The following is a 25,401-nucleotide window of genomic DNA, read 5'->3' on the forward strand; positions in this document are numbered from 1 at the left end:
TGCTGGAACCCTTATTGATCGCTAGGATAAAGGATCTCGGTCCCACATTTTATTGCGTGACTTGATGTCACCATGTAGCCCTTGTCTTAGTGCAACATTCAGTTTCAACAGTTTTTCTCCGTTTTTAGGATCCATTTTCACTCATATTCATCGGTTTCATAAATTTGTTTGGGTCTGTTATTATACTTTGATATTATATTTGTTTTTGTTTTTATATTATTACACTTTTTGTAGTAACTCCTTTCTTATCTTTTTGTGTATTGTCAGTTTTTTATAAATGAGCAAAAATGACCTCCATGGAAATAAAAATTGGACATTCCGTATTGTGGCCGTAAAAAAATGTTTTCGTCCATTAAAAAGAAAAAAAACAAACCTGACCGTCATAAAAATGAATGCAACTAATAACCATGAATGAGTCATAGAAAACAGAATAGAAAGTATGGACTGAAAAGACTGACAGAAACGCGTGGACAATCCCTAGACGTAACTCTTCATACAGTTCTACAACCAGATTGATTCTTTTTTTTTAATGTATCTATAATTAATATTACTACAAAAAAATCATACTAAATTTCCTGCTGCGTTTCACATCCCAAAATGCGACCACCAGCTTTTTTAATGAGCTGCTGTGAACACGTATAAAGGGAACCAGTCCATAGACCCAGTGGTTTAACAAAAAAACACAATATGCTTTGCATTTCTACTGGTATTAAGATTTCTTTTGCATTCAGAGGTCTTTGTTTTCAGCCTATAGGCATTCTATGCTCTATTTTGCGCTGACGCGTTTTCTAGTTTTATTTTTTTCAGATACATAACAGCGTGTTGTTTTTGCAACAGCAATGAGACCCATACAATTATATTCTCATTCCTGGCTTGCTAAAATAATATGAATGTTCCTTTGATACCTTAATGTTTTCAGAGGAGGCCTGCTGGGCCAATGTATTAGAATTTGTGGATAAGAGAGAATAGAAGGAGGAATGCTTTGCTGCTTCTCCGTTCATGCCTATTCCACCTGAAGCTTACAGTCTTTTTTTTAAGTACATAGAGAGAACAAAGCCCGGGCTCATCTTATTTAACATGTGGTTTTATTTCGCACATAATAATTTAGCTCAGCCGCCAGTCTCTGACCCAATATCAGAATATAAATGAGGATTGAGATGGATTGCCAGACACGAGCCTCCTGCCCCTCAAAGGCAAACCAGCTCCATCTCATGCTTGCTTATGGACAGATAGGCTTAGCAAACATCTACAGTGATATATATATATACATATATATATATATATATTTTATTATTTTTTTTCTATAATATAAGTCCTGACCTAATCAGGTTGAGAAGGATTTTCTTCTCAATCTTTCAAACAGTGCTCACGTACAGAACCTATTATCCATGCAAATTGGAGCTCAACCATAGAACCCTTTGATATTAATACTTTTCTCGCAGCCTTTTTACTTGCAATAATAATTAGAAGAATGACTAAGGCAGAGCACCAGGAATAAAGTGATAATAGGGAAATACAATGGTTATATTTAAAGAGTTCCTGTACCATATATAGAACATTTCCAAAAATGGTTGTTAGACTGTGCTCCTCCATCTTTATATGCAGTAACTGTGTGCAGTCTTGTGCTGTTTCTGGGACAGGAACTAGATGTTTGTCAGCTACTTCCTGTCAGCCATGTTAGGTTTCATGGGGCTAATTTCCCTGTCACCTGGTCACCCAGTGAGTCCTCCCTCTCTTAGCTCTTCTTTGCATGAGAGAAGTCTCCTCTCATCGCTCTCACTGGGCAGTAGATGGGTAGAGAAAGGGCTTTTATGGTTGGGTCCTGGCGTTCATGACGTTAGGTCCTGGTGTCTAACTTTGTGACACTTACAATATTAACCATTTACAGTTCATGATTGCAGGGTATCCCATAAAGAGAACACCTGTGCAAATTCCTGATGCTCTGCTAAAAATTATATCACTTGTGAAATGCTAGAGGAATTCTAAAAACATGACCTGTTGGGGGTACTTGAGGACAGGAGTTGAGGAACACTGACCTGTGGTAGAGAAGATCGCTGTTGGATTTATGGCCACCATTGCATTGACATTATTTGGCCTACAGAGTCCACCACTATTGGTGCTGATCAGCTTTGTCATGTCCTGTGTTGATTCTTGACAGTCTATCTATGGTATAGGACATTATTACCACCACCTATGGCCACCAAATTATGGATGCTGTTCCTTGTTGCCACTGAGTATAGTCTATTTATTGTCTTGGTGTGATGGTCTCCTCCGGTTATTAGACACCTTGATCACTTTTGGACAGTTGTGTTGATACATGTCATATATGTCTCTGATTCTTTGTCAGCACAGCATGACATTTTAGTGTTTCTTTGACTCATTTGCCTGGCCCTGATTCTCATCTTTTACAAATTGACCAAATGCCGGTTGAGTACAAGGGTACGGTAGCAGTCTATACAGCTATATGATGCATTACATTGAGAATAGAGGTAAATGGCAATTTCACTGGTATTAAATACAAATGTCATTCGATTATTTCTGCATAAATTTTTGGGGGCACAAATCTAAGGATGTATGGTGAAACATGGAGTCCCCTAGAGCTGTAGGCACTCCGTGTGCTGTCATACGGTGCTATGGCAAGGTATTACAGGGTTATACTCACCTAACATCAATGCTTCTATAGAAAAAAGCTACATAATATAATGTTCAATGGAGCATGCCACCATTTTGGATTATAAGGGGTGCTTATACAGTCTGAGATCTCCTGGAGTCCTTCCCAGGTCATGCTTTGGTGCCCACCTTGCTGCCCTTCTTCCAGCTTCTCAGTGTGTTCAGGCATTGATTACTCTATTGTGGTGAGTGACCATGGCCATTGTGTGTTATTTCAACGACTAGAAAATTGGTGGAGCAGTCTTCTAGTAGGCTCCGGCTTACACCCTTAGGCCAGACCAATCCTGGAGTGCTCTGTAAGTCAGATCCACTTGAAGGCTACTCAACACCATCTTAAAAGTCTAGGAAAACACCTACACATGAGCGTTCTCCTTCTTCCTCCCAGCTATGATGAAGGCCTCTTTGACCTATCCAACAAAATTGTAAACCTTTTTTCATATCCTCCTCCCTTTCTGTCCTTAGTTGGTCATTTGATGGTAATCTCCTTCAAGCCCTCTCTAATCTCCTCTGAAACCTCCTACAACAAGACTAATTTTGAGAGAAAAATGGCCTTCACCTCAGAGATCTGATTGGATGCTGGCTTATACAGTTTTCTGCCCCTATTATGGGGCTATAACTTTGGTTGAGACTACGCCAATTTTTTAATTTGTGGAATTATACACCTTCAACTTCTGTGATCTTGTTTTTCCTGCTTTTCTTGTTACTTGGCACAATTGAGCACAATCCTTGTTATACTATTAGTCATTGAGTTTTGAAGGTCTTCTCACATACTCGCTCCTTCTGTCCCTTCCTTCGAGACAGAGTGACTACTCTTGGTAATTTCCGCTATACTGAAGATTTTTTGTGTACCCCTATGTTGTATATATCGATCCAGTGCATAGGCTTTTTTATACTTATTTTGTCCCGTACTGGACTCGATTGATGTTATGTTTTTTTTGGTCATTGCAGGTTACTATACTTCATCACATAACCGGCTTATTGTCTTGTTTTTAATGTGTTTTTCCTCTGTGTCACAAAAATGTCAATAAAAACAGAATTTTATAAAAAGGAAATAAAATTTAATCAATCATATAGAAATACTCAAATAATGGTCATTACTTTTGCCTAAATCTATTACATAACTGTACTTTTTGACATAGTGGTAGTGATTTTTTTATGTCAACTTTTTGTTCGACTGCTTCCAAATTAAAAACATAGCATATATCATGGGATGCATTTTCTTTTACCTTAGTATTAGTATCTTGACAAAATAGTTTTTGTAGCGACAAAATACATTTTGTAGGTACCATAGTTTTCTAAATTTTAGTAGCTTATATTTCTTGTTTATTATTTCCATTGTGACACTTCCAGTAGACATAAGGAGAAATATTGACATAATTAGACAGTGGGTTAGTAATTACCTATGTAGGATATATTTCATGGCTAAAAGGTTTCTCTGTTAAGGCCTTTTCACACGGCTCGATGGAACGGAACGCTCGTTCCCGATCATCGGCCCGAGTATGGGGCCCAGCGTTCAGTCGACAAACTAGAAAAGGCTTGTTTGTCGTCTGATCGAATCTTTCCTGCGTTCCTAAGTATCATTATTGTCAGCAGCACATATTCCCGTGTAATCAGGTAACAGATCTGCCGGTGAAAGGGCTCTTATGCAGGAGGAGACTACCTTGGGCTCCAGACAAGGACCAGTGATGTCACTCCATCTAGGCGGTAAAGTCACTTAATATGAGGATCAGCTGATAGACCTGGTGAGAATCCATAGCTGTCAATGGATTGCAAAGTAATCCGCACCTCACAGTTTTAGATGGGGACTCCCTTAGCTTCCATGTCCTTGGGCACTGCCCAATGGTCCAACTGCTCAGTTAAAGGGGTTGTACAGGATTAGAAAAACATAGCTGCCTTCTTCCAGAAAGAGCCCCACATCTGTCCATGGGTTGTGTCTGATATTGCAGTTCAGCTCCATTGAAGTGAATATAATTGTGCTGCAATACCCAACACAACCCGTGGAATGGTGTGGCTTTGTTTTTTGGAAGAAAGCAGCCATGTTTTTCTAATCCTGTATATTCCCTTTATCCCTAGTTATTGCATTAGATGTGCAGGGAACCCTGACATTTAGAGATCTTCTTAGCCACCATCTCAAGCTGTAAAGTAAATCTCACGTGGAACTTGAGCATTATCTGGCATAGAAGACGCCACCTTAAAAAAGTTTGTAAATTGAAATCCAAAAAGTTACATATACATATTAAAACACACAGATAGTAGACAACTAAAATTAAAGACAAAGTTTGACAGCCAGATTTGTATAGTACAATTTAATGGTACTTTCCAAAAAAAAAATAAAAAGAGAAAAAAAAAGAAAAGGCAAATCCAAGGTTAAAAATGATATTGATTAGATCTTCAGTTCATAAAGGAAACGAAAGGTACCGGGGATAACCAAGTTATAGTATATTGTGAACGCGCTATTTTATCTCATCTTGTAGAAATTGTCTCAGATGACCGTCAAGAAAAGGTTCAAGAGGGGGGGGGGGGGGGGGGGTTTAAGAAACACAAGAACTTTAAATGCTCAGAAGATGATACCAAGAGAAGCCATCTTGGAGAAGCCATGTCTTTCATGGTATCACTCTCTCACGTTGCCCTTTAACAGATGAATCCATACATGATATTTACACATCTCTACCTCCCCCTCCAGAATGTAGAAAATAGGAGTTCATATAATGGAAACAGAGTAGGATTTTTTTTTCAATCTTTTATGTATTTTTCCTACGTACTATAGGATTTAGGAACATCATCTCAACAATTTCATCCAAGAATGTTTTTTTATTTTACCACAAGTTACTCTTATCAGTAATTCTTGTGCTCTGCTGAGTCCCATTAGACATTTGTGTTTTATCTTAGATGCTCCACAGGACTCCACAGGCACTGCTGGCACAAACTCCACGCCAATGTTTCAGATGACTCCAGGTGACTGCCATCTGCTCTTCGAAAACGGGTCTGAAAGTCAAGTTCAAGACTCGAAGAGACGTTCTATAGTCTTTCAAAGGACAATAAGTGTAAGGACTTGTAAGATTACTATGAATTAACATAAAAAAAATAAAGACACAGTTTTGTTTTTCTCCCAGAAATGTTTTTTTTTTTTTTAAAGTGTAAAATGAGACACTCGCAACCGTCTTTAGATAAAGATTTGAAAAAATAAAGTGACGAGCAAGGAACATCCACCACTGATCAACTGGGAACTGGAAGATGGGACAAGAGAGTTAAAGACTTCGGATTTGATTTCATTGGATCCTACTAGGAAGGGTTCCCTCTTTGAAACCTTAAGAAAAAGATTGATCAGGTATTAGTCGATACTAAAGATTTAACCAATCAAGCACACTGGCAAAGCAAAGGACATTGGTTTCAGAAATGTTTGCATGGATGACAGTGACTGTACTGGAAAAGGCAAAATAGGGTCCCGGGTCCCTAACCTTATGCTGGTCCATTCCACCACATAAGGCTTAGGGCCTGTTCACATCACGTTCGCTTTCCGTTTCGGCGTTCCGTCGGGTGAACCCCGCAACGGAAAGTGAAACCACAGCTTCCGTTTCAGTCACCATTGATCTCAATGGTGACGGAAACATCGCTAATGGTTTCCGTTCGTCACCATTCTGGCAGGTTTCCGGTTTTCCAACGGAATCAATAGCGGAGTCATTCCCTGCCTATGGTGGCTTTATTTTTGATGCAGTGTATATACCCTATAAATACCATGGGCATCATAAAAGCCTGTCCCACCACTGGCTCATAATAAAATATATATATAAAAGAAAGATAGAGGAAATGTAAAATGCGTCAGCGGTAACTCTCACCTTTGTGGGCTGGACATAGACATTGACACTTTCCTTTACTGCAGGGACAGAGGCATTGGCATATTTCTCCTCCTTGTGCCCGGGTGTTGTAGAGGCCACGGATGGATTTAGTGCCAGGTTTAAATTGGTCCCGTTGCCAAAAGCATGAATAGAGTTTTCTATAAAGAAAAGACAAGTTTTGTCCGGGTGGATATAAGTTATAAGTGATCTTTCAGGACAAGATGTTTTAAAAAGTTACAATTCTCAAACTGAATATTTTCTTATACAAAATCAACAACAAAATAGATGTCCGATGTGGAAGCCGCCAGTGTTTTGTTCCGCACAGTCATTAGCCAGTTTGTAGGAAAATCAGTTTTATGCAAGATAGATCAGATGTTCAAAAGTGGAATGAACGCGGCGGCTCAACGATGATTGCCGGAGCCATTAAAGAGGCCGATGATTGAATCAAAAAGGCAAAAGCAGAACATTAATCTTTACACTCCGCAAACCGACCTGGAGCACAGTTCCTGCCACACAGCTGCCGCCCGGCTCTAATGTCTGCTCTAAGGAGAGTTTAGTTTTGTAAAAGTTTCCAAGCTAATAAATTAGGAAAAAAAGAGAATCTATCTATCTATCTATCTATCTATCTATCTATCTATCTATCTATCTATCTATCTATCTATCTATCTATCTATCTATCTATCTATCTATCTATCTATCTATCTATCTATCTATCTATCTATCTATCTCATATCTATCTATCTCATATCTATCTCATATCTATCTATCTATCTATCTATCTATCTATCTATCTATCTATCTATCTATCTATCTATCTATCTATCTATCTATCTATCTATCTATCTATCTATCTATCTATCTATCTATCTATCTATCTATCTATCTATCTATCTATCTATCTATCTATCTATCTATCTATCTATCTATCTATCTATCTATCTATCTATCTATCTATCTATCTATCTATCTATCTATCTATCTCATATCTATCTATCTATCTCTCTCATATCTATCTCTCTCATATCTATCTCTCTCATATCTATCTCTCTCATATCTATCTCTCTCATATCTATCCATCTAGCTCATATCTATCTATCTCTCTATCCCCTCCTCGCTATGACGGTGAGCCTATGGCCTGTAAAGGTTTCATCAATCAATGTGTTATTCATTTTAGAGTATGAGCTCATCTATTCCCCTCTGATGAGGCCAAGGTAGCGTTCATTATATCCCTTCTCGCTGGCAAGGCCCTCACATGGGCAAACCCCATCTTGGAACGACAGGGACCCAAATTCTCGGACCTAGCCTTATTCTTACATTCTTTTCGTACTGTGTTCGAGGAGCCGGTTTGAAGATCCTCTGCAGCGGCCACTCTGCTAACCCTCAAGCAAGGAGGGTCCACAGTAGGAGAGTATGCTATCTCCTTTAGTACCCTGGCAGCAGAGTTGGCATGGAACAATGAGGCGTTGGTGGCGACCTTTTGGCAGGGACTGGCCTCACACATCAAAGACGAGCTAGCAGCCCGCGAGCCTTCCCTCTACCCTGGATGCTCTGATCCATTTGGCTACCCTTCATCGGAAGCATGTTCGCCAAGTTCTGACGCGGTTAAGGGAGAACTGCCTATATGCTAAAATTGAGAAATGTGTGTTCAAAAGAAACTCTCTGCCCTTCCTGGGCTACATTGTATCTGACCGTGGCCTCAAGATGAACCCAGAGACGGTGAGATTCGTCTTAGAGTGGCCACGTCCACAAGGTCTTCAGTCCATACAAAGAAATTTGGGATTCGTGAACTTCTATCGGCAAATCATCCCGAACTTCTAATCTCTGACCGCTCCAATCTCAGCCCTCACCAAGAAGAGGGTGAATGCCAAGGTTTGGTCTCCATAGGCAGAAGCGGCATTTACTAAGCTCAAGAGTGCTTTCACCTCCGCATTTCTTCTCCATCACCCTGATGCTTCTCGGCAGTTCTTTCTGGAAGTGGACACATCTTCCGTTGGTGCTGGAGCACTAATATGTCAAAAGAACTCTAAGGGCAAGATGGTGGCCTATGGCTACTTCTCTAAATTGTTCTCTCCGGCAGAGCACAACTATTCCAACGGGGATTGGGAGTTGCTGGCCGTCAAGTTGGCATTAGAGGAAAGGAAACACTTGCTGGAGGGCGCGGTTCACCGAATCATCATTTATACGGACCACAAGAACATTACGTACCTACAGTCAGCACGACTAAATCCTCGCTAAGCCAAGTGGTGATTGTTCTTCGCTACATGTCAATTCTTGCTTCACTTCCGTCCTGCTGATAAGAATGTGAAGGCTGACGCCCTCTCTCGATTATTTGAGACTAATGACTCTGAGGAAATACCTCAATATATTATGGACCTGTCTAGGATTATTGTCGCTAGCCCATTGCAAATTAGAGACATTCCTCCTGGAAATACTTTTGTCCGCCTTGCAGACAGGAAGAGAATTCTCCGCAAAGGTCACCGTTCCAAATTGGTGGGGCACTCTGGTGTCGTACAACACAGGACTTGATAGCTCGTCACTATTGGTTGCCCACTCTGCCTGGAGATGTTGCGGACTATGTCTTCTCATGTGTAAACTGTGCCTCGAACAAATCTACCTGCTCCAAACCTGCTGTCCTGCTACTAACCCTGCCTGTTCCTGATGCCCCTTGGCAGCATATCGCTATGGACTTTATCACTGACCTTCCCCCCTTCAGCTGAATGTACTGCGATCTGGGTAGTAGTGGATAGTTTCTCTGAAATGGCACATTTTATTCCACTGACTGGCCTCCCGTCTGCTTCTTGCCTTGCAAATCTGTTAATTTTGCACATCTTCCGGCTCCACGGACTTCCTCTGCATATTGTCTCGGACCGGGGTGTAGAGTTCACATCCAAGTTCCAGAGAGCCCTGTGCAACCTGTTAGATGTAAAACTGGACTTCTCTTCTGCCTATCACCCACAGTCCAATGGTCAAGTGGAGAGGACCAATCAAATTTTGGATAACAATCTCCGTCATTTAGTTTCTGCCCAACACGACAATTGTGTGCAACTTCTGCTTTGGGTGTAATTATCGTACAACAATCACAAATGTGTTTACGGCATCGTCTCCTTTCTACATTGTGTACAGTCAGCATCCTCGAGTTTCTCTGCCTGTGCCAGCCATGACTCAAGTACCAGCAGCAAATTCTTCAATTGAGACTTTATTCACATCTGGCAGCAAACTAAGTCTGCGATCCTCCAGGCAGTGGACTGCATGAAAAAGCATGCCGATAAAAGAAGAAAAGTTCCTCCCCAGTTCTCTCCTGGAGTCAAGGTCTGGCTTCTACCCTCAGAATCCCCAACTCCTTTCATGTGTCCCTCCTGAAACCTGTGGTCCTGAACTGCTACAGTAAAACTCGAAGTCCTGCAGTTGCTCCCAGCAGTTCATCTGATGTGTTTGAGGTGAAGGAGATCCTGCACTGCAAGAGGGTAGGAGGAAGGCCTTTCTATTTGGTGGACTGGAGAGGGTTTGGCCCTGAGGAGAGGTTCTGGGAACCAGAGGAGAACCTTAATGCCCCTACCCTCATTAAAAAATTCCTCTCTCGCTCTGGATCCAAGATAAGGGGATGAAAAGGGGGGGGTACTGGGATGGCTGCGGTCACGGACCTCAGCCTCCCATTACCTGCTGACGACCGCAGACCACCTTCCTGTGGCCGACGTCTTCTTCCCCAGAGACGTCAGCGCATCCGGCCGCTCTGTCCTGCAATGACTGCTAGAGGGCGCGCGCTGGTTCCCGGCCTTAAAGGGCCAGCGTGCACATATGTAATTAATTAATTATTTCCCAGACCACCCTGGACTATAAAAAGGGCCCTGCCCTTTCACTCCTTGCCTGAGCATTGTTGAAGTCTTCCCAATTCTGTATTGCAAATGGTCCCTTAGTGTTTTCCTGCTCCCAGTGTTCCCCGTGCCCTGCTACCTGTCTCCTGTATCCCGTGCTGTGTTTAGTTTCTGAGCCTGTCTAGTGTCATAGTCATGTTGTGGCGCCTGCTGGCGCCATCCCTGGTATCATCCACCACGTCTATAGAAACCTGCCACGCCTGCTGGAATACACCACGTCTGGTGTCATCTGCCACTCCTGGTGCCATCCGCCACGACTGGCGCAACCTGCCACATCTAGCCCCATTGTGTTAAAGCCTCTGCCATCTCAGGTACCCGAGTGCTACAACTCTTTGTATAGACTTTTGCATTGACTGTGACTTGGCCAGCTGCCTCTCCGCTATGGCGGAGTGGCCTAGTGGATCCACATACCCCTAGATCGTGACATCTAATATCTATCTAGATAATTCCACCATCCAGTAGCACCAGCAAAGATTTCTTGGGGGGATGCACTCCTCAGGGATCCGGCCAACTGCTTGAGAAAGACTCCAGTGTTAGAGCCGAAACCTGGCACAATGGCGAATAAAGAAAACCACTGTTTTGTATATTCAATTGGAGTGCTGCCTATTCTTGTACATCTATCTATCTATCTATCTATCTATCTATCTATCTCTCTATCTATCTATCTATCTATCTATCTATCTATCTATCTATCTATCTATCTATCTATCTATCTATCTATCTATCTATCTATCTTTTATTCCATGGAGCTCTAATTCCACAATCTGTTTTCATATTGCTTTTGATTTCTAATTACCGATTTTGTCATTGAATGAATAAGAGAAAAATGAAGAATAACCTAGTAAAAGGCAATAAATGCCTTGTTTTCACGCAGTCTAGGGAAGTTATGAAATTTACTGGGAACTTACGGAGACAGATGTTGTTTGTGAAGAAATGCAGGAAGTTCTCGCACTCCTCCTGCCGGTTTCCACTTGTGTTACAGGTGCACCAGGGGGCGACACTTGAAGATGAGTTGTCCACATAATTGGGTGTTATAGGACTACCTGTAAAAAAAGTACAAACATTGTAATCTGTGCAGTATTGTCACACTGGATATGTCATATCATCTGTCTTGTACGTATAACGTGGTAAGGGTAAAGTCTGTGCATAAGGGCATTTCTCTAACAATTACTACTACAGGTACTGCCTTAGCATGTGTACTCTGAAGGGATGGAGGATAGAGTCAGTAGAGGGATTACCTTCTTGGCGCCCAAGGCAGCAGTTTCAGAATCTGCCCTCCCCTAGGTCTGTAAAGTTTAGCATGATAGCTGATGGGTGGTCAATCGTTTAGCTGACAGTTACCAGCTCTGATTTACTCAGTTACTTGCATGTTTAGCTCTGCTGAGCATGAACTTTATGTCTGTGCATGCAACTTTCATATATATATATATATATATATATATATATATATATATATATATATATATATATATATATATATATAGTTGCATTATGCAGGATTATCAGCTGCTTAGACAGTGTCCAGTTAGGTGTAAAAGGAAATATAAAAGAAGGAACGAAAGGAGATAAGAGAATGAGAGGAATGGTGGAGGAAAGAGAGGAATGGTGGAGGAAAGAGAGGAGAGGTGGAGGAACGAGAGGAGAGGTGGAGGAACGAGAGGAGAGGTGGAGGAACGAGAGGAGAGGTGGAGGAACGAGAGGAGAGGTGGAGGAACGAGAGGAGAGCTGGAGGAATGAGAGTAAGGTGGAGGAACGAGAGGAGTGGTAGAGGAACGAGAGGAGAAGTGGAGGAACGAGTGGAGAGGTAGAAGAACTAGAGAAGAGGTGGAGGAACAAGAGGAGAGGTGGAGAAACTAGAGAAGAGATGGATGAATGAGAGCCGAGGTGGAGGAACGAGAGAAGATGTGGGGAAACAAGAGGAAAGGTGGAGCAACAAGAGGAGAGGTGGAGGAACGAGAGGAGAGGAGGAGTGAGAGAAGAGGAGGAGGAATGAAAGGAGTGGTGGAGGAACGAGAGTAGAGGTGGAGGAATGAGAGGAGAGGTGGAGGAATGAAAGGAGAGGTGGAGGAACGAGAGTAGAGGTGGAGGTACCAGAGGAGAGGTAGAGGAACAAAAGATGTGGAGGAGCAAGAGGGGAGGTGGAGGAACAAGAGAACAAGTGGAGAAAGGGAGAGGTGGAGGAACAAGAGGGTGGGTGGAGGAACGAGAGGAAAGGAGAGGTGGAGGAACGAGAGTGGAGGTGAGGGAGCAAGAAGGGTGGTGGAAGATCTAGATGAGAGATGGAGGGGTGAAAGGAGAAGGTGGAGAAATAAAGTAGAAGTGGAAAAATAAAAGGAGGAGAGATGGAGGAGTGGGAGGAGAGGTGGAGGAAGAAATGAATAGGTGGAGGAGCTGAGCAGCATTGAGTTGAGAATCGAGAGGTGTACATCTGTTAGAGGGTGTTACAGTCGTCATGGTGGGATATGAACACGGCATGTACAAACATTTTCGTTGTTATGTGAGAGGAAGGATTGGATGTTGGAAATGTTTTATTTGGAGGACACAGAAGACAATAAGTGATTGAATACTTCAGGCAGCTCATAACCCATCCTAGATGCACAAGTTTTAATGTAAACATCATCCAGTAACCATGAAAAGCTTGGCTAGAGTGAGTAGAAACCCCCTCTACAGCGCTCTCTATCATAGTGATGAGTCAGATGGTCATTCTGAGTGGCTGGGTAGCTTGTCTTCATACATCTCCTTCTTCTCATACATGCAACATACAAGAGACTCCAAGGTTGTTCCCTAACATTTACTGGTACAGTAAACAGCAGCGGACGGGGTGTAATGTTACAAGTAATTCATGCACCCGTCATACAGCAGGCCGGCATTAGCCGCTCTCTGCCGGGGCTTAGTCTGGCAGCAGCAGTTGTTTGCAGCTTCGGGTTGAACTACAGGGCAGCTTATATCAGCGGAGATTATCAGCTCAAATACAAATCCTTCCTGCGGGTGATTCTGCATAGTTGGCATTGAGCTGTGCGGAGCAGTCACTGTCTTATAGGCTTCCAATTCCAAACAGCAGCAAGGGTTAATTCTATAGAACAACTTGATGAGAAAAATAGACTCAAATATAGGAAGAAATTTGACGACAAAAGTCGTTCCACCTGGACAACCCCTTTAACCCAACCAATGTTGACAGGGGCAGACATTAAGGAGAAGTGAGCCCCATAGCAAAACCAAAATGGCCCTCCATACCGATGCTGCTTCATGCCACCATGCCATGCTCATACCCAGCTTGTATCCTCCTACCCATCAGGCTGCTTTCCCCTTCCTTAATTTAATAATGTGAAGGTCACTATAGATATGGACACTTATGTCGGTGCACACTACCAAAGGAAAAAGGACAGGGAAACTCAACTTGGGCCCCTTTCCTTCATAGGCGCCTTTGGCTGTCTATTTGGTATATACCCTTTAGTGGTGGGGCAGCTTCGTTCTGAGATGGGTAGGTCCATTTGGAAAATTCTTTTTTAAGTATGGGACTTCTTATCTATTTCTTCTGCTTTCTGGCATCTTTTTCACTTCTTAAAAGGGTCTTCCAGGTCCTGAAAAAACAGCTACACCCATGCATATCCAGGTCAGATTTTTAAGCTCGGTGTTGATGCTGAGGGACCATTGTCAAAGGTGGCCCATAGTCCCTCTACTTATAAAAGGAAAGGCCTATAAGAGATAAATGCTTCTCAAATGCAATGTGTTTCCAGCCCCAACTGAAATATATTTCCACTATGGAGTTTAGTATTGATCCCATGACCTTGATTTGTTCGGTGGCTCAGGACCATCTCAGTTGATAAATAATGTGGCCCTAAAGAGTTAAACAACATATTCCTCACTGTACAACTGTACAAGTACTTGGATAACACATTACCTATAATCCCCGTGTACGCCATAAGACAAGCGGCATGGTTCTCCCTTTCACATCCTGTCACAGACTGCGCTGATGGCTGACAGTCCATTTGGAAAGCGGCTAAACGGGACCTGAAGAGAGAAAAGAAAAAAAAGCCATAAATATCCCTGCATAAATGTATGCCACATAGATGAGACAGAACTACACACAGGTAACATAATGCCCCCTCTCTAGTGACCGTCCTACATAAAGGAGACAGAACTACACACAGGTAACATAATGCCCCCCCCTCTCTAGTGACCGTCCTACATAGAGGAGACAGAACTACACACAGGTAACATAATGCCCCCCCCTCTAGTGACCGTCCTACATAGAGGAGACAGAACTACACACAGGTAACATAATGCCCCCCCCCTCTAGTGACCGTCCTACATAGAGGAGACAGAACTACACACAGGTAACATAATGCCCCCCCTCTCTAGTGACCGTCCTACATAGAGGAGACAGAACTACACACAGGTAACATAATGCCCCCCCTCTCTAGTGACCGTCCTACATAAAGGAGACAGAACTACACACAGGTAACATAATGCCCCCTCTCTAGTGACCGTCCTACACAGAGGAGACAGAACTACACACAGGTAACATAATGCCCCCTCTCTAGTGACCGTCCTACATAGAGGAGACAGAACTACACACAGGTAACATAATGCCCCCCCTCTCTAGTGACCGTCCTACATAGAGGAGACAGAACTACACACAGGTAACATAATGCCCCCCCTCTCTAGTGACCGTCCTACATAGAGGAGACAGGACTACACACTGGTAACATAATGCCCCCCCCTCTAGTGACCGTCCTACATAGAGGAGACAGAACTACACACAGGTAACATAATGCCCCCCCTCTCTAGTGACCGTCCTACATAGAGGAGACAGAACTACACACAGGTAACATAATGCCCCCCCTCTCTAGTGACCGTCCTACACAGAGGAGACAGAACTACACACAGGTAACAATGCCCCCCCTCTAGTGACCGTCCTACATAGAGGAGACAGAACTACACACAGGTAACATAATGCCCCCCCCCCCTCTCTAGTGACCGTCCTACATAGAGGAGACAGAACTACACACAGGTAACATAATGCCCCCCCTCTCTAGTGACCGTCCTACATAGAGGAGACAGAACTACACACAGGTAACATAATGCCCCCCCCCTCTCTAGTGACCGTCCTACATAGAGGAGACAGAACTACACACAGGTAACATAATGCCCCCCCCTTTCTAGTGACCGTCCTACATAGAGGAGACAGAACTACACACAGGTAACATAATGCCCCCCCTCTCTAGTGACCGTCCTACATAGAGGAGACAGAACTACACACAGGTAACATAATGCCCCCCCTCTCTAGTGACCGTCCTACATAGAGGAGACAGAACTACACACAGGTAACATAATGCCCCCCCTCTCTAGTGACCGTCCTACACAGAGGAGACAGAACTACACACAGGTAACAATGCCCCCCCTCTAGTGACCGTCCTACATAGAGGAGACAGAACTACACACAGGTAACATAATGCCCCCCCTCTCTAGTGACCGTCCTACATAGAGGAGACAGAACTACACACAGGTAACATAATGCCCCCCCTCTCTAGTGACCGTCCTACATAGAGGAGACAGAACTACACACAGGTAACATAATGCCCCTCCCCCTCTAGTGACCGTCCTACACAGAGGAGACAGAACTACACACAGGTAACATAATGCCCCCCTCTAGTGACCGTCCTACATAGAGGAGACAGAACTACACACAGGTAACATAATGCCCCCCCCCCCTCTCTAGTGACCGTCCTACATAGAGGAGACAGAACTACACACAGGTAACATAATGCCCCCCCCTTTCTAGTGACCGTCCTACATAGAGGAGACAGAACTACACACAGGTAACAATGCCCCCCCTCTAGTGACCGTCCTACACAGAGGAGACAGAACTACACACAGGTAACATAATGCCCCCCCACTCTAGTGACCGTCCTACATAGAGGAGACAGGACTACACACAGGTAACATAATGCCCCCCCTCTAGTGACCGTCCTACATAGAGGAGACAGAACTACACACAGGTAACATAATGCCCCCCTCTAGTGACCGTCCTACATAGAGGAGACAGAACTACACACAGGTAACATAATGCCCCCCCCTCTCTAGTGACCGTCCTACATAGAGGAGACAGAACTACACACAGGTAACAATGCCCCCCCTCTAGTGACCGTCCTACACAGAGGAGACAGAACTACACACAGGTAACATAATGCCCCCCCTCTAGTGACCGTCCTACACAGAGGAGACAGAACTACACACAGGTAACAGAATGCCCCCCCCTCTAGTGTCCGTCCTACATAGAGGAGACAGAACTACACACAGGTAACATAATGCCCCCCCTCTAGTGACCGTCCTACATAGAGGAGACAGAACTACACACAGGTAACAATGCCCCCCCTCTCTAGTGACCGTCCTACATAGAGGAGACAGGACTACACACTGGTAACATAATGCCCCCCCCTCTAGTGTCCGTCCTACATAGAGGAGACAGAACTACACACAGGTAACATAATGCCCCCCCCCTCTAGTGACCGTCCTACATAGAGGAGACAGAACTACACACAGGTAACATAATGCCCCCCCCCTCTAGTGACCGTCCTACATAGAGGAGACAGAACTACACACAGGTAACAGAATGCCCCCCCCCTCTAGTGTCCGTCCTACATAGAGGAGACAGAACTACACACAGGTAACATAATGCCCCCCCCCTCTAGTGACCGTCCTACATAGAGGAGACAGAACTACACACAGGTAACATAATGCCCCCCCCCTCTAGTGTCCGTCCTACATAGAGGAGACAGGACTACACACAGGTAACATAATGCCCCCCCTCTCTAGTGACCGTCCTACATAGAGGAGACAGAACTACACACAGGTAAAATAATGCCCCCCCCTCTAGTGACCGTCCTACATAGAGGAGACAGAACTACACACAGGTAACATAATGCCCCCCTCTAGTGACCGTCCTACATAGAGGAGACAGAACTACACACAGGTAACATAATGCACCCCCCTCTAGTGACCGTCCTACATAGAGGAGACAGAACTACACACAGGTAACATAATGCCCCCCTCTAGTGACCGTCCTACATAGAGGAGACAGAACTACACACAGGTAACATAATGCCCCCCCTCTCTAGTGACCGTCCTACATAGAGGAGACAGAACTACACACAGGTAAAATAATGCCCCCCCCCCTCTCTAGTGACCGTCCTACATAGAGGAGACAGAACTACACACAGGTAACATAATGCCCCCCCTCTAGTGACCATCCTACATAGAGGAGACAGAACTACACACAGGTAACATAATGCCCCCCCCCTCTAGTGACCGTCCTACATAGAGACAGAACTACACACAGGTAACATAATGCCCCCCCCTCTCTAGTGACCGTCCTACACAGAGGAGACAGAACTACACACAGGTAACATAATGCCCCCCCCCTCTAGTGACCGTCCTACATAGAGACAGAACTACACACAGGTAACATAATGCCCCCCCCTCTCTAGTGACCGTCCTACACAGAGGAGACAGAACTACACACAGGTAACATAATGCCCCCCCTCTCTAGTGACCGTCCTACATAGAGGAGACAGGACTACACACAGGTAACAATGCCCCCCCTCTAGTGACCGTCCTACATTTAGGAGACAGAACTACACACAGGTAACAATGCCCCCCCTCTAGTGACCGTCCTACATAGAGGAGACAGAACTACACACAGGTAACATAATGCCCCCCCTCTAGTGACCGTCCTACATAGAGGAGACAGAACTACACACAGGTAACAATGCCCCCCCTCTCTAGTGACCGTCCTACATAGAGGAGACAGAACTACACACAGGTAACATAATGCCCCCCCTCTCTAGTGACCGTCCTACATAGAGGAGACAGAACTACACACAGGTAACATAATGCCCCCCCTCTCTAGTGTCCGTCCTACGTAGAGGAGACAGAACTACACACAGGTAACATAATGCCCCCCCCTCTAGTGACCGTCCTACATAGAGGAGACAGAACTACACACAGGTAACATAATGCCCCCCCCTCTAGTGTCCGTCCTACATAGAGGAGACAGGACTACACACAGGTAACATAATGCCCCCCCTCTCTAGTGACCGTCCTACATAGAGGAGACAGAACTACACACAAGTAACATAATGCCCCCCCCTCTAGTGTCCGTCCTACATAGAGGAGACAGGACTACACACTGGTAACATAATGCACCCCCCTCTAGTGACCGTCCTACATAGAGGAGACAGAACTACACACAGGTAACAATGCCCCCCCTCTAGTGACTGTCCTACATAGAGGAGACAGGACTACACACAGGTAACATAATGCCCCCCCTCTAGTGACCGTCCCATGTCTCAGTAGCTGAAAACACATTGCACTTTAAGTAATGAGCCGGCAGCTGGTCTGTTTGTCTTGTTAGGGGGTCATTTATCTTGTTCTATAGAGGTATGCTGTTCAAAATTACACTTTTTTAATGTACCACTCTTTTTATAGAGCGCGCTGGTGATATATATACACAGTTAGGTCCAGAATTATTTGGACAGTGACACAATCTTCATGATTTGGGTTCCGCTGCCACCACATTGGGTTTGAAATGAAACAACGGAGATGTAATTGAAGTTTAGACTTTCAGGTTTAATTCAAGGGGTTGAACAAAAATATCCTGTGAAACGTTTAGGAATTGCCACCATTTTTCTATACAACCTCCTCATTTCAGGGGCTCAGAAGTAATTGGACAAATTAACATTACCGGAAATAACGTTTTTTTTTTTAATACTTTGTAGAGAATCCTGTGCAGCAATGATGGCCTGAAGTCTAGAACCCATGGACATCACCACACGCTGGGTTTCCTCCTCTGTGATGCTTTGCTCGGCCGTTACTGCAGCGTCTTGTTGAATGTTTGTGGGTCTTTCTGCCTTAAGTTTTGTCTTCAGCAAGTGAAATGCAGCTCGATCGGATTAAGATCTGGTGATTGACTCGGCCAATGCAGACTATTCAATTTCTTTGCCTTAGAAAACTCCTAGGTTGCTTTCGCAGTAGGTTTTGGGTCATTCTCCATCTGTCCTGTGAAGCGACGTCCAATCAACCTGCTGCATTTGGTTGAATCTGACTATGTTTGGTAAAGTCCAATCTGGCCTTTCTATTTTTGAGGCCGATTCATGGTTTGCACCTTGTGGTGAACCCTCTGTATTGGCTCTCATGAAGTCTTCTTTTTATTGTAGACTTAGATACTGATCCACCGACTTCCAGGAGAGTGTTCTTCACTTGGGTAGATGTTGTGAAGGGGTTTTTCTTCACCATGGAAAGGATTCTGCGATCATCCACCACGGTTGTCTTCTGGGGACGTCCAGACTTTTGGAGTTCACGAGATCACCAGTGTGCTCTTTTTTTTTTTCAAGAATGTACCAAACTGTTGATTTGGCCTCTCCTAACATTTGTGCTTCTCTCTGATGGATTTCTTAATTTTTTTCAGCCTAACGATGGTCTGTTTCACTTGCATTGAGAGCTCCTCTGACCTCATGTTGTGGGTTCACAGCAACAGCTTCCAAACGCAAATGCCACACCTGGAATCAACTCCAGACCTTTTACTTGCTTAATTGATGATGGATCAACCCATTAAATAGCTTTTGAGATAATTGTCCAATTACCTTTGGTCCCTTGAAATAGAGGCAGCTACATATTAAAGAACTGTAATTCCTAAACCCTTCCTAAAATTAGGATGTGAATAGCCTCAAATTAAAGCTGAGAGTCCGCGCTTTAAGCCCATATTGATTATATAACTGTATATTCAATATGTTTTGGTAAACAGCAAAAATGCCAAAACTTGTGTCACTGTCCAAATAATTCTGGACCTAACTGTATAATCAGGAGCCATACATAAACTGTGGCCTGTGCTACAACTGCGGACAGGAAGTATTAGGGTATGTTCACACGCTTAACAAAAAACGGCTGAAAATACGGAGCTGTTTTCAAGGGTCAATGGCTCCTGATTTTTAGCCGTTTAAGCAACTTGCATTTTTTACGGCGTTTTTGGAGCGGTTTTTCTATTGAGTCAATGAAAAACAGCTCCAAAAACGGCTCAAGAAGTGACATGCACTTCTTTTTCCAAGGCGTTTTTTCACGCGGTCGTTTTTAAAAACGGCTGTGTAAAAATGCCCCGTGGGAACGGAACTCTGTTTTTCCCATTGAAATTAATGGGGAGATGTGCGGAGGCGTTCAGCACCCTCACTTTTAGCCATTTTACGTGGCGTATACGGCCCGAAAAACGGATAAAAATAGCCCGTGTGACAACCAATATGGCAAATATAATCAATACTGTTACAACTTTGATAGGGTTCACGGAAGTTTTATTAAGCAGTGATAGATCCCACCATCTAAGAAATCCCTTTAAGAAGCAGAGGTCTTATTTTTACAATATCCTATATCTACTAAAGAGAAGGCAGAAGAAAACCATTTTACGCTTCAGAATTAATCATTGGAGGAATATCACTCTCACAAGTAGAGGCAATGAGATCTGTATCTTTCTTTGGAGTAGCTGGTTATGACAGCGGTAGGACACACGGATAAACTCTCCTAATCAGGTTTCCCAGTACACGCAGTGGAGAGAACTGATAAAGTGCGAACGCCGTTCAATAGAAAAAAAGTTTCTCTCTAGATTTGGGGAACTTTCCACAATACTTTAAAGAGGACTTGTTATGAGGGGGCATGATTCTTTAGCTTACTCTCCAGGTGTGGGCATCCGGGACATGTGCCCCAAGTACCACACGGCCTTCCCCAGGATAGGTACAATGAGAGATCTGGCTGGTCACAGGGACACCTGGGTAGCTTTCTGTCACAGGTCGCAGGGATAGCCCTGGAGAGGTGATAAACCACTGGACCACAGGGATATTATAATTAAAGGGGTAATCTAGGAAGAAATATTAATCTGCTGGATGGGTGGTAGATGTTAGATCCAACTTCTGGGACCACCACTAATCAATAGAACCTCGGTAACCCCTACACATATCCGTGGTGAGGAGGAGTTTGTATGGAGCGGTGGTTGAGTATTCGCGCTGCCGCTCCATATGAACTCAATGGGAGTCGGGGAAACAGCGTATTGAAAACTGCTCCATGGAAGGGAATGAGGTCCACCATTGTAGCGATCTAACATTTATCGTGTATCCAGTGAAGAGGTGATATATTTCTCGCTAGAACATGCCTTTAACCCTTATCCACCCTTGACTATCTGGGACATCCTAATTAACATAATTAACATCCCAACCAACCCAGTTCGAACTGCCTTTTCACTTTAACCCCCCCCCCCCCAGAGCCCACTAGACCCCAAGGAATATTATGGATAACCACCCTAGCTCACGAAGGATGCAAATATTAATGAGGTTAGGTGACAACCCTCATAATATATGACATTTGCATCTTTGGAGCCTATGATGACAGACAGGCAAATGGTCGACAACTAATTACACATGGTAATCAAAGGTTCGAGAAAACTCACACAAACTATCTGACCTTTGTATATCAGCAAGTATTGGAAAATGTGTACGACTGTGTACGGGGGCAGTTCTGTTGTTCTCCTACCATATGTCTAACCTGTATAGCTGCACAGGGGCCCGGTAGGGGTAAGTGGGCCAACTGCAACCTTAAAAGCAGTTTCCTATTGTGTCTCAATTTCCATGTAATAGACTGAGCTAATGCATTACTAGTGGATTATTAGAGAGAAATAATAGGGTGCTCTATGCCAGGGGCCAATATACTGTTTTTGCATAGGGGCCCTCGGTGGTCTGTGTCCACCTCTGTTCTGCTGTTGGGGGAAAGAAAGGTTCAGCATGTCTAGCGAGCGAGCGGGTGACCCGAGAAGCAATGGGAAAGGCGTTGGCCCACAATTTGGCAACCAGCACGGCTCTCAGTGTGGATCACGGTGGCTAACAGGCCTTCCCTTTCTCTCAGGGCCCGCTCACAGCTAGTCATGAGGGGGTTTGCACTGGGTAAATGAGGATGGTAGTCTCTAAATATCCCCCGGGACACTCCCTGTGTCTGCTCTTGTCCTGATGGTGTTTTGGGGGGTGTCCTTGATGTTGAAGGTGCCAAATAAGACAGTATAACAGTCTCAGCTTGCAGCAGACTTTACTTGGTTGTGCAATGTTAGTAACAAGTCCACACAAAATGGAGGTACACGGGACTGTGATAATCTAGAACACAGCGTAGTACAAGGATGGCAGCTCCTTCCCTTCAGTAGTTCACTCCTTCACTCCTTGGCTACCCGTGGTTGAACCTGGAGTATAAGTTGTGTAGGGCTTCCTGACCCAGAACAGAACCTCTTAGTCCTGTCAGGCTTTCTGGCCCTGAATCCAGTCCCTGAGGTTACTCTGCTTCATGGAGAGACTCTTGTGCTGTAATGTCCGTCTCTTTCTCTCTCTTTTATCTTTCCTCTGCTCTGCCTGTTCTCAGGGGCTTCACTGAAATGTGGTCCCAGCAGAACTGGTCACTACTCACTGTCAACTGCCTCCAACTGCCACCAAACTCCAACTGCCCCCAAACTCCAACTGCCACCAAACTCCAACTGCCACCAAACTCCAACTGCCACTCTGACTGGACGCGGACCCCCCCTCTATCTCCTAAGCTCCTCCCACCTACTGGAAACTTCTTAGTCTAAGCCCCTCCTGCATAGGCTGTAACACGGTGCATTGTAACATCACATTTGTTATTTTACAGTACCCAACAGTGCAAAAATGTCATAAAATACATTTACTGCACATCATCTCACAAGTAACGTCTTGGGGGGGGGGGGGGGGGGCATTACACTTGTTGGATTTAAACATGCAAAAATATTTTTCCAACCATGACTTGTAGTTCAAAGGTATCTCCATGTATCGGCATCATCACCTCTTCTGCCACATATTAGCCTCCCCAATACTTGACGTATAGTTAGGTCATAGCCAGAAGGGATAGTATGGAGCAGGCTCTGTACTTAGCGGATGTCTGCTGTATGTGACAGCCAACACCTCACTGCAATGGTGGGGATCTCAAATAACTCCCATCCCGGACTTTTAACCACTTAGATGGCATGGTTAACAGCGACGGTGGCATCTACGCCAGTATAAATAGGGGGCGGCCCCCTTGGTCAACCCATTGCCCCGCGATGCGATTGTGGGGTGCCAATGGTTGTCATGGCAGCCAGGTCTGCCATATTTGTACTCCTATTAAAGGGGTTTTCCACTCCTTTTTTTTTTTTTTTTTTAATCATTGCAATGCTTCTGTCTTGTTATATTATTGGCCCCTGACTATAGTTTTCACAATTTGATATATTTAACTCGTCTCCGACTGCCCACCGTCTTTTGACGTCAGGCGGTGCATGTCCTTAGTCTACAGCGACGTGTTTTGGCGTCGCTGTAGTTGAGGCTGAGGAGCGCTCGTGTGAGCGCTCATCCTCTAAGCAGGAGCTGTAACTAACAACTCCTGTTCTCAGAGGAGCCCCCTGAACACACCTGGGGTCGGAAAACATTCGGACCCCAGCTGTTTAACCCTTTGATCCGGTGATACGATCCGGTGATACGATCAAACACCGGGGAATCCCTCTGCAGTCAGCCCTGGGGACCTACAAAGGACCCCAGGGCTGTCTGTTCCGTTTGCCTGCTGTTCGGGCACACTATGTGCTGCCCGATCAGCAGCCTGTGTCATAGTGACACAGTGTAATGTATTAGCATACAGGAGTAAGCTAATACATTACAAGCAAAAAATAAATGTTATAAATAATATTATCCCTTAATGGGATTTAAAAAAAAACAAACAATAAAAGTTATTATTTTGCATAAAATATATTTTATTGCCCCCGTTCTTTCTTAGATTATGCCTCAATGCCAGCCCTATTTTATTTTCATTCATGTTATCCCTCAGTGCCCGCACGCCCCGCAACAATGTTATCTACAGGGATAACGGCACTGAGGAATAACGCGTGGGCACTGAGGGATAAAATGAACGAAAATAAAAAAGGGGGTTGGCATTGAGACGTAATCAAAGAAAGAACGGGGCGGGCATTGAGGAGGCTTTAAACCAACAGCATGCCTCGAACCCGGGTGTATGGCCGAAGTCAAGCAGAATCAGAATAGCTAAAGTATTTTTTTTTTGCGCCGGCACAATTAATAGTATTTGAAAGCGCAGGCAGAATTAACTTACTGTTGATGCGCATGCGCAAAGAAATTTCTTTGAATGCACATGCACTAAATATTGTAGGTTACTGCGCATGCGTGAAAAATATAACTAGGTCGGAACGCGCAGGCACTAAGGGAAGAGAAAAAGCAAGAAGACCGGAAGAGGAGCTCGTCCGGCAGTCAGGATTGAAGAAGACGTCAGCGGAAGAGAAAGTTTCCGACGGTGGCGGAGTCATGTGACACTAAACGGAGTTAGAAGATATCTGCAACTTTGAAACGGTAAGTCTATTTAAAATATACTTTAATAAATATTTAATTAGTATTGCTTGATAATTTTTCAAACGTGGACAACCCCTTTAAGGCAGGGCTTAACAGGAGGCGCTAAAAACACAATATAATGGAAAACATTAGTATTGCAGTACATAGTGCAGAGAAAGTCTCCTAGGGGGACTAATAAAAAAAAAGTTAAAAACATAGTTAAACAAAGGTACAGAAATATGTACAGAAATAATATTAAAAGTAAAAAACTTTTCCCATTATTCTCCTGAAGTAATGTAAAGAAAAAAATAAATAAACATAATTGGTATCGCCGCGTCTAAACTATTACAATATAACATTATTTAACCCACAGCATGAACGATGTAAAAAATATAAAAACTTTAATATGCTGGAATTGCATTATTTTGGTCACCTCGTCTCCCACAAAAAAAAAAAAAACGAAATAAAAAGTGATCAAAAAGTGAACGAAAATTTATTTTTTCTTTGTAAAAGTAGTGAAACATACAAAAAGCTATATAAATGTGGTCTCGCCATAATCGTATCAACATTAAGAATAAAGCTAACATTTTTTTTTACCACACGATGAACGCCATAAAAATGACA

The 25,401-nt window shown here is 44.0% G+C and overlaps 1 protein-coding gene across 1 annotated transcript in view; it reads right to left on the minus strand.

Moving 5' to 3' along the window:
- Nucleotides 1-3,763: 3,763 nt before the first annotated feature.
- The window catches only part of GFRA4 (GDNF family receptor alpha 4), a 408,185-nt gene continuing 386,547 nt past the window's right edge, over nt 3,764-25,401 (minus strand). The window contains exons 6-9 of the mRNA XM_075855772.1: nt 14,280-14,389; nt 11,287-11,421; nt 6,507-6,664; nt 3,764-5,977 (exon numbers count right to left, since the gene is read on the minus strand). Of these exons, the coding sequence (XP_075711887.1) occupies nt 5,834-5,977; nt 6,507-6,664; nt 11,287-11,421; nt 14,280-14,389 (547 nt within the window). The 3' untranslated portion in view covers nt 3,764-5,833. The remainder of the gene's footprint in view (nt 5,978-6,506; nt 6,665-11,286; nt 11,422-14,279; nt 14,390-25,401) is intronic.

This window comes from Rhinoderma darwinii, chromosome 1 (genome assembly GCF_050947455.1).
Source record: "Rhinoderma darwinii isolate aRhiDar2 chromosome 1, aRhiDar2.hap1, whole genome shotgun sequence".
In the NCBI taxonomy this organism is placed as follows: Eukaryota; Metazoa; Chordata; class Amphibia; order Anura; family Rhinodermatidae; genus Rhinoderma; species Rhinoderma darwinii.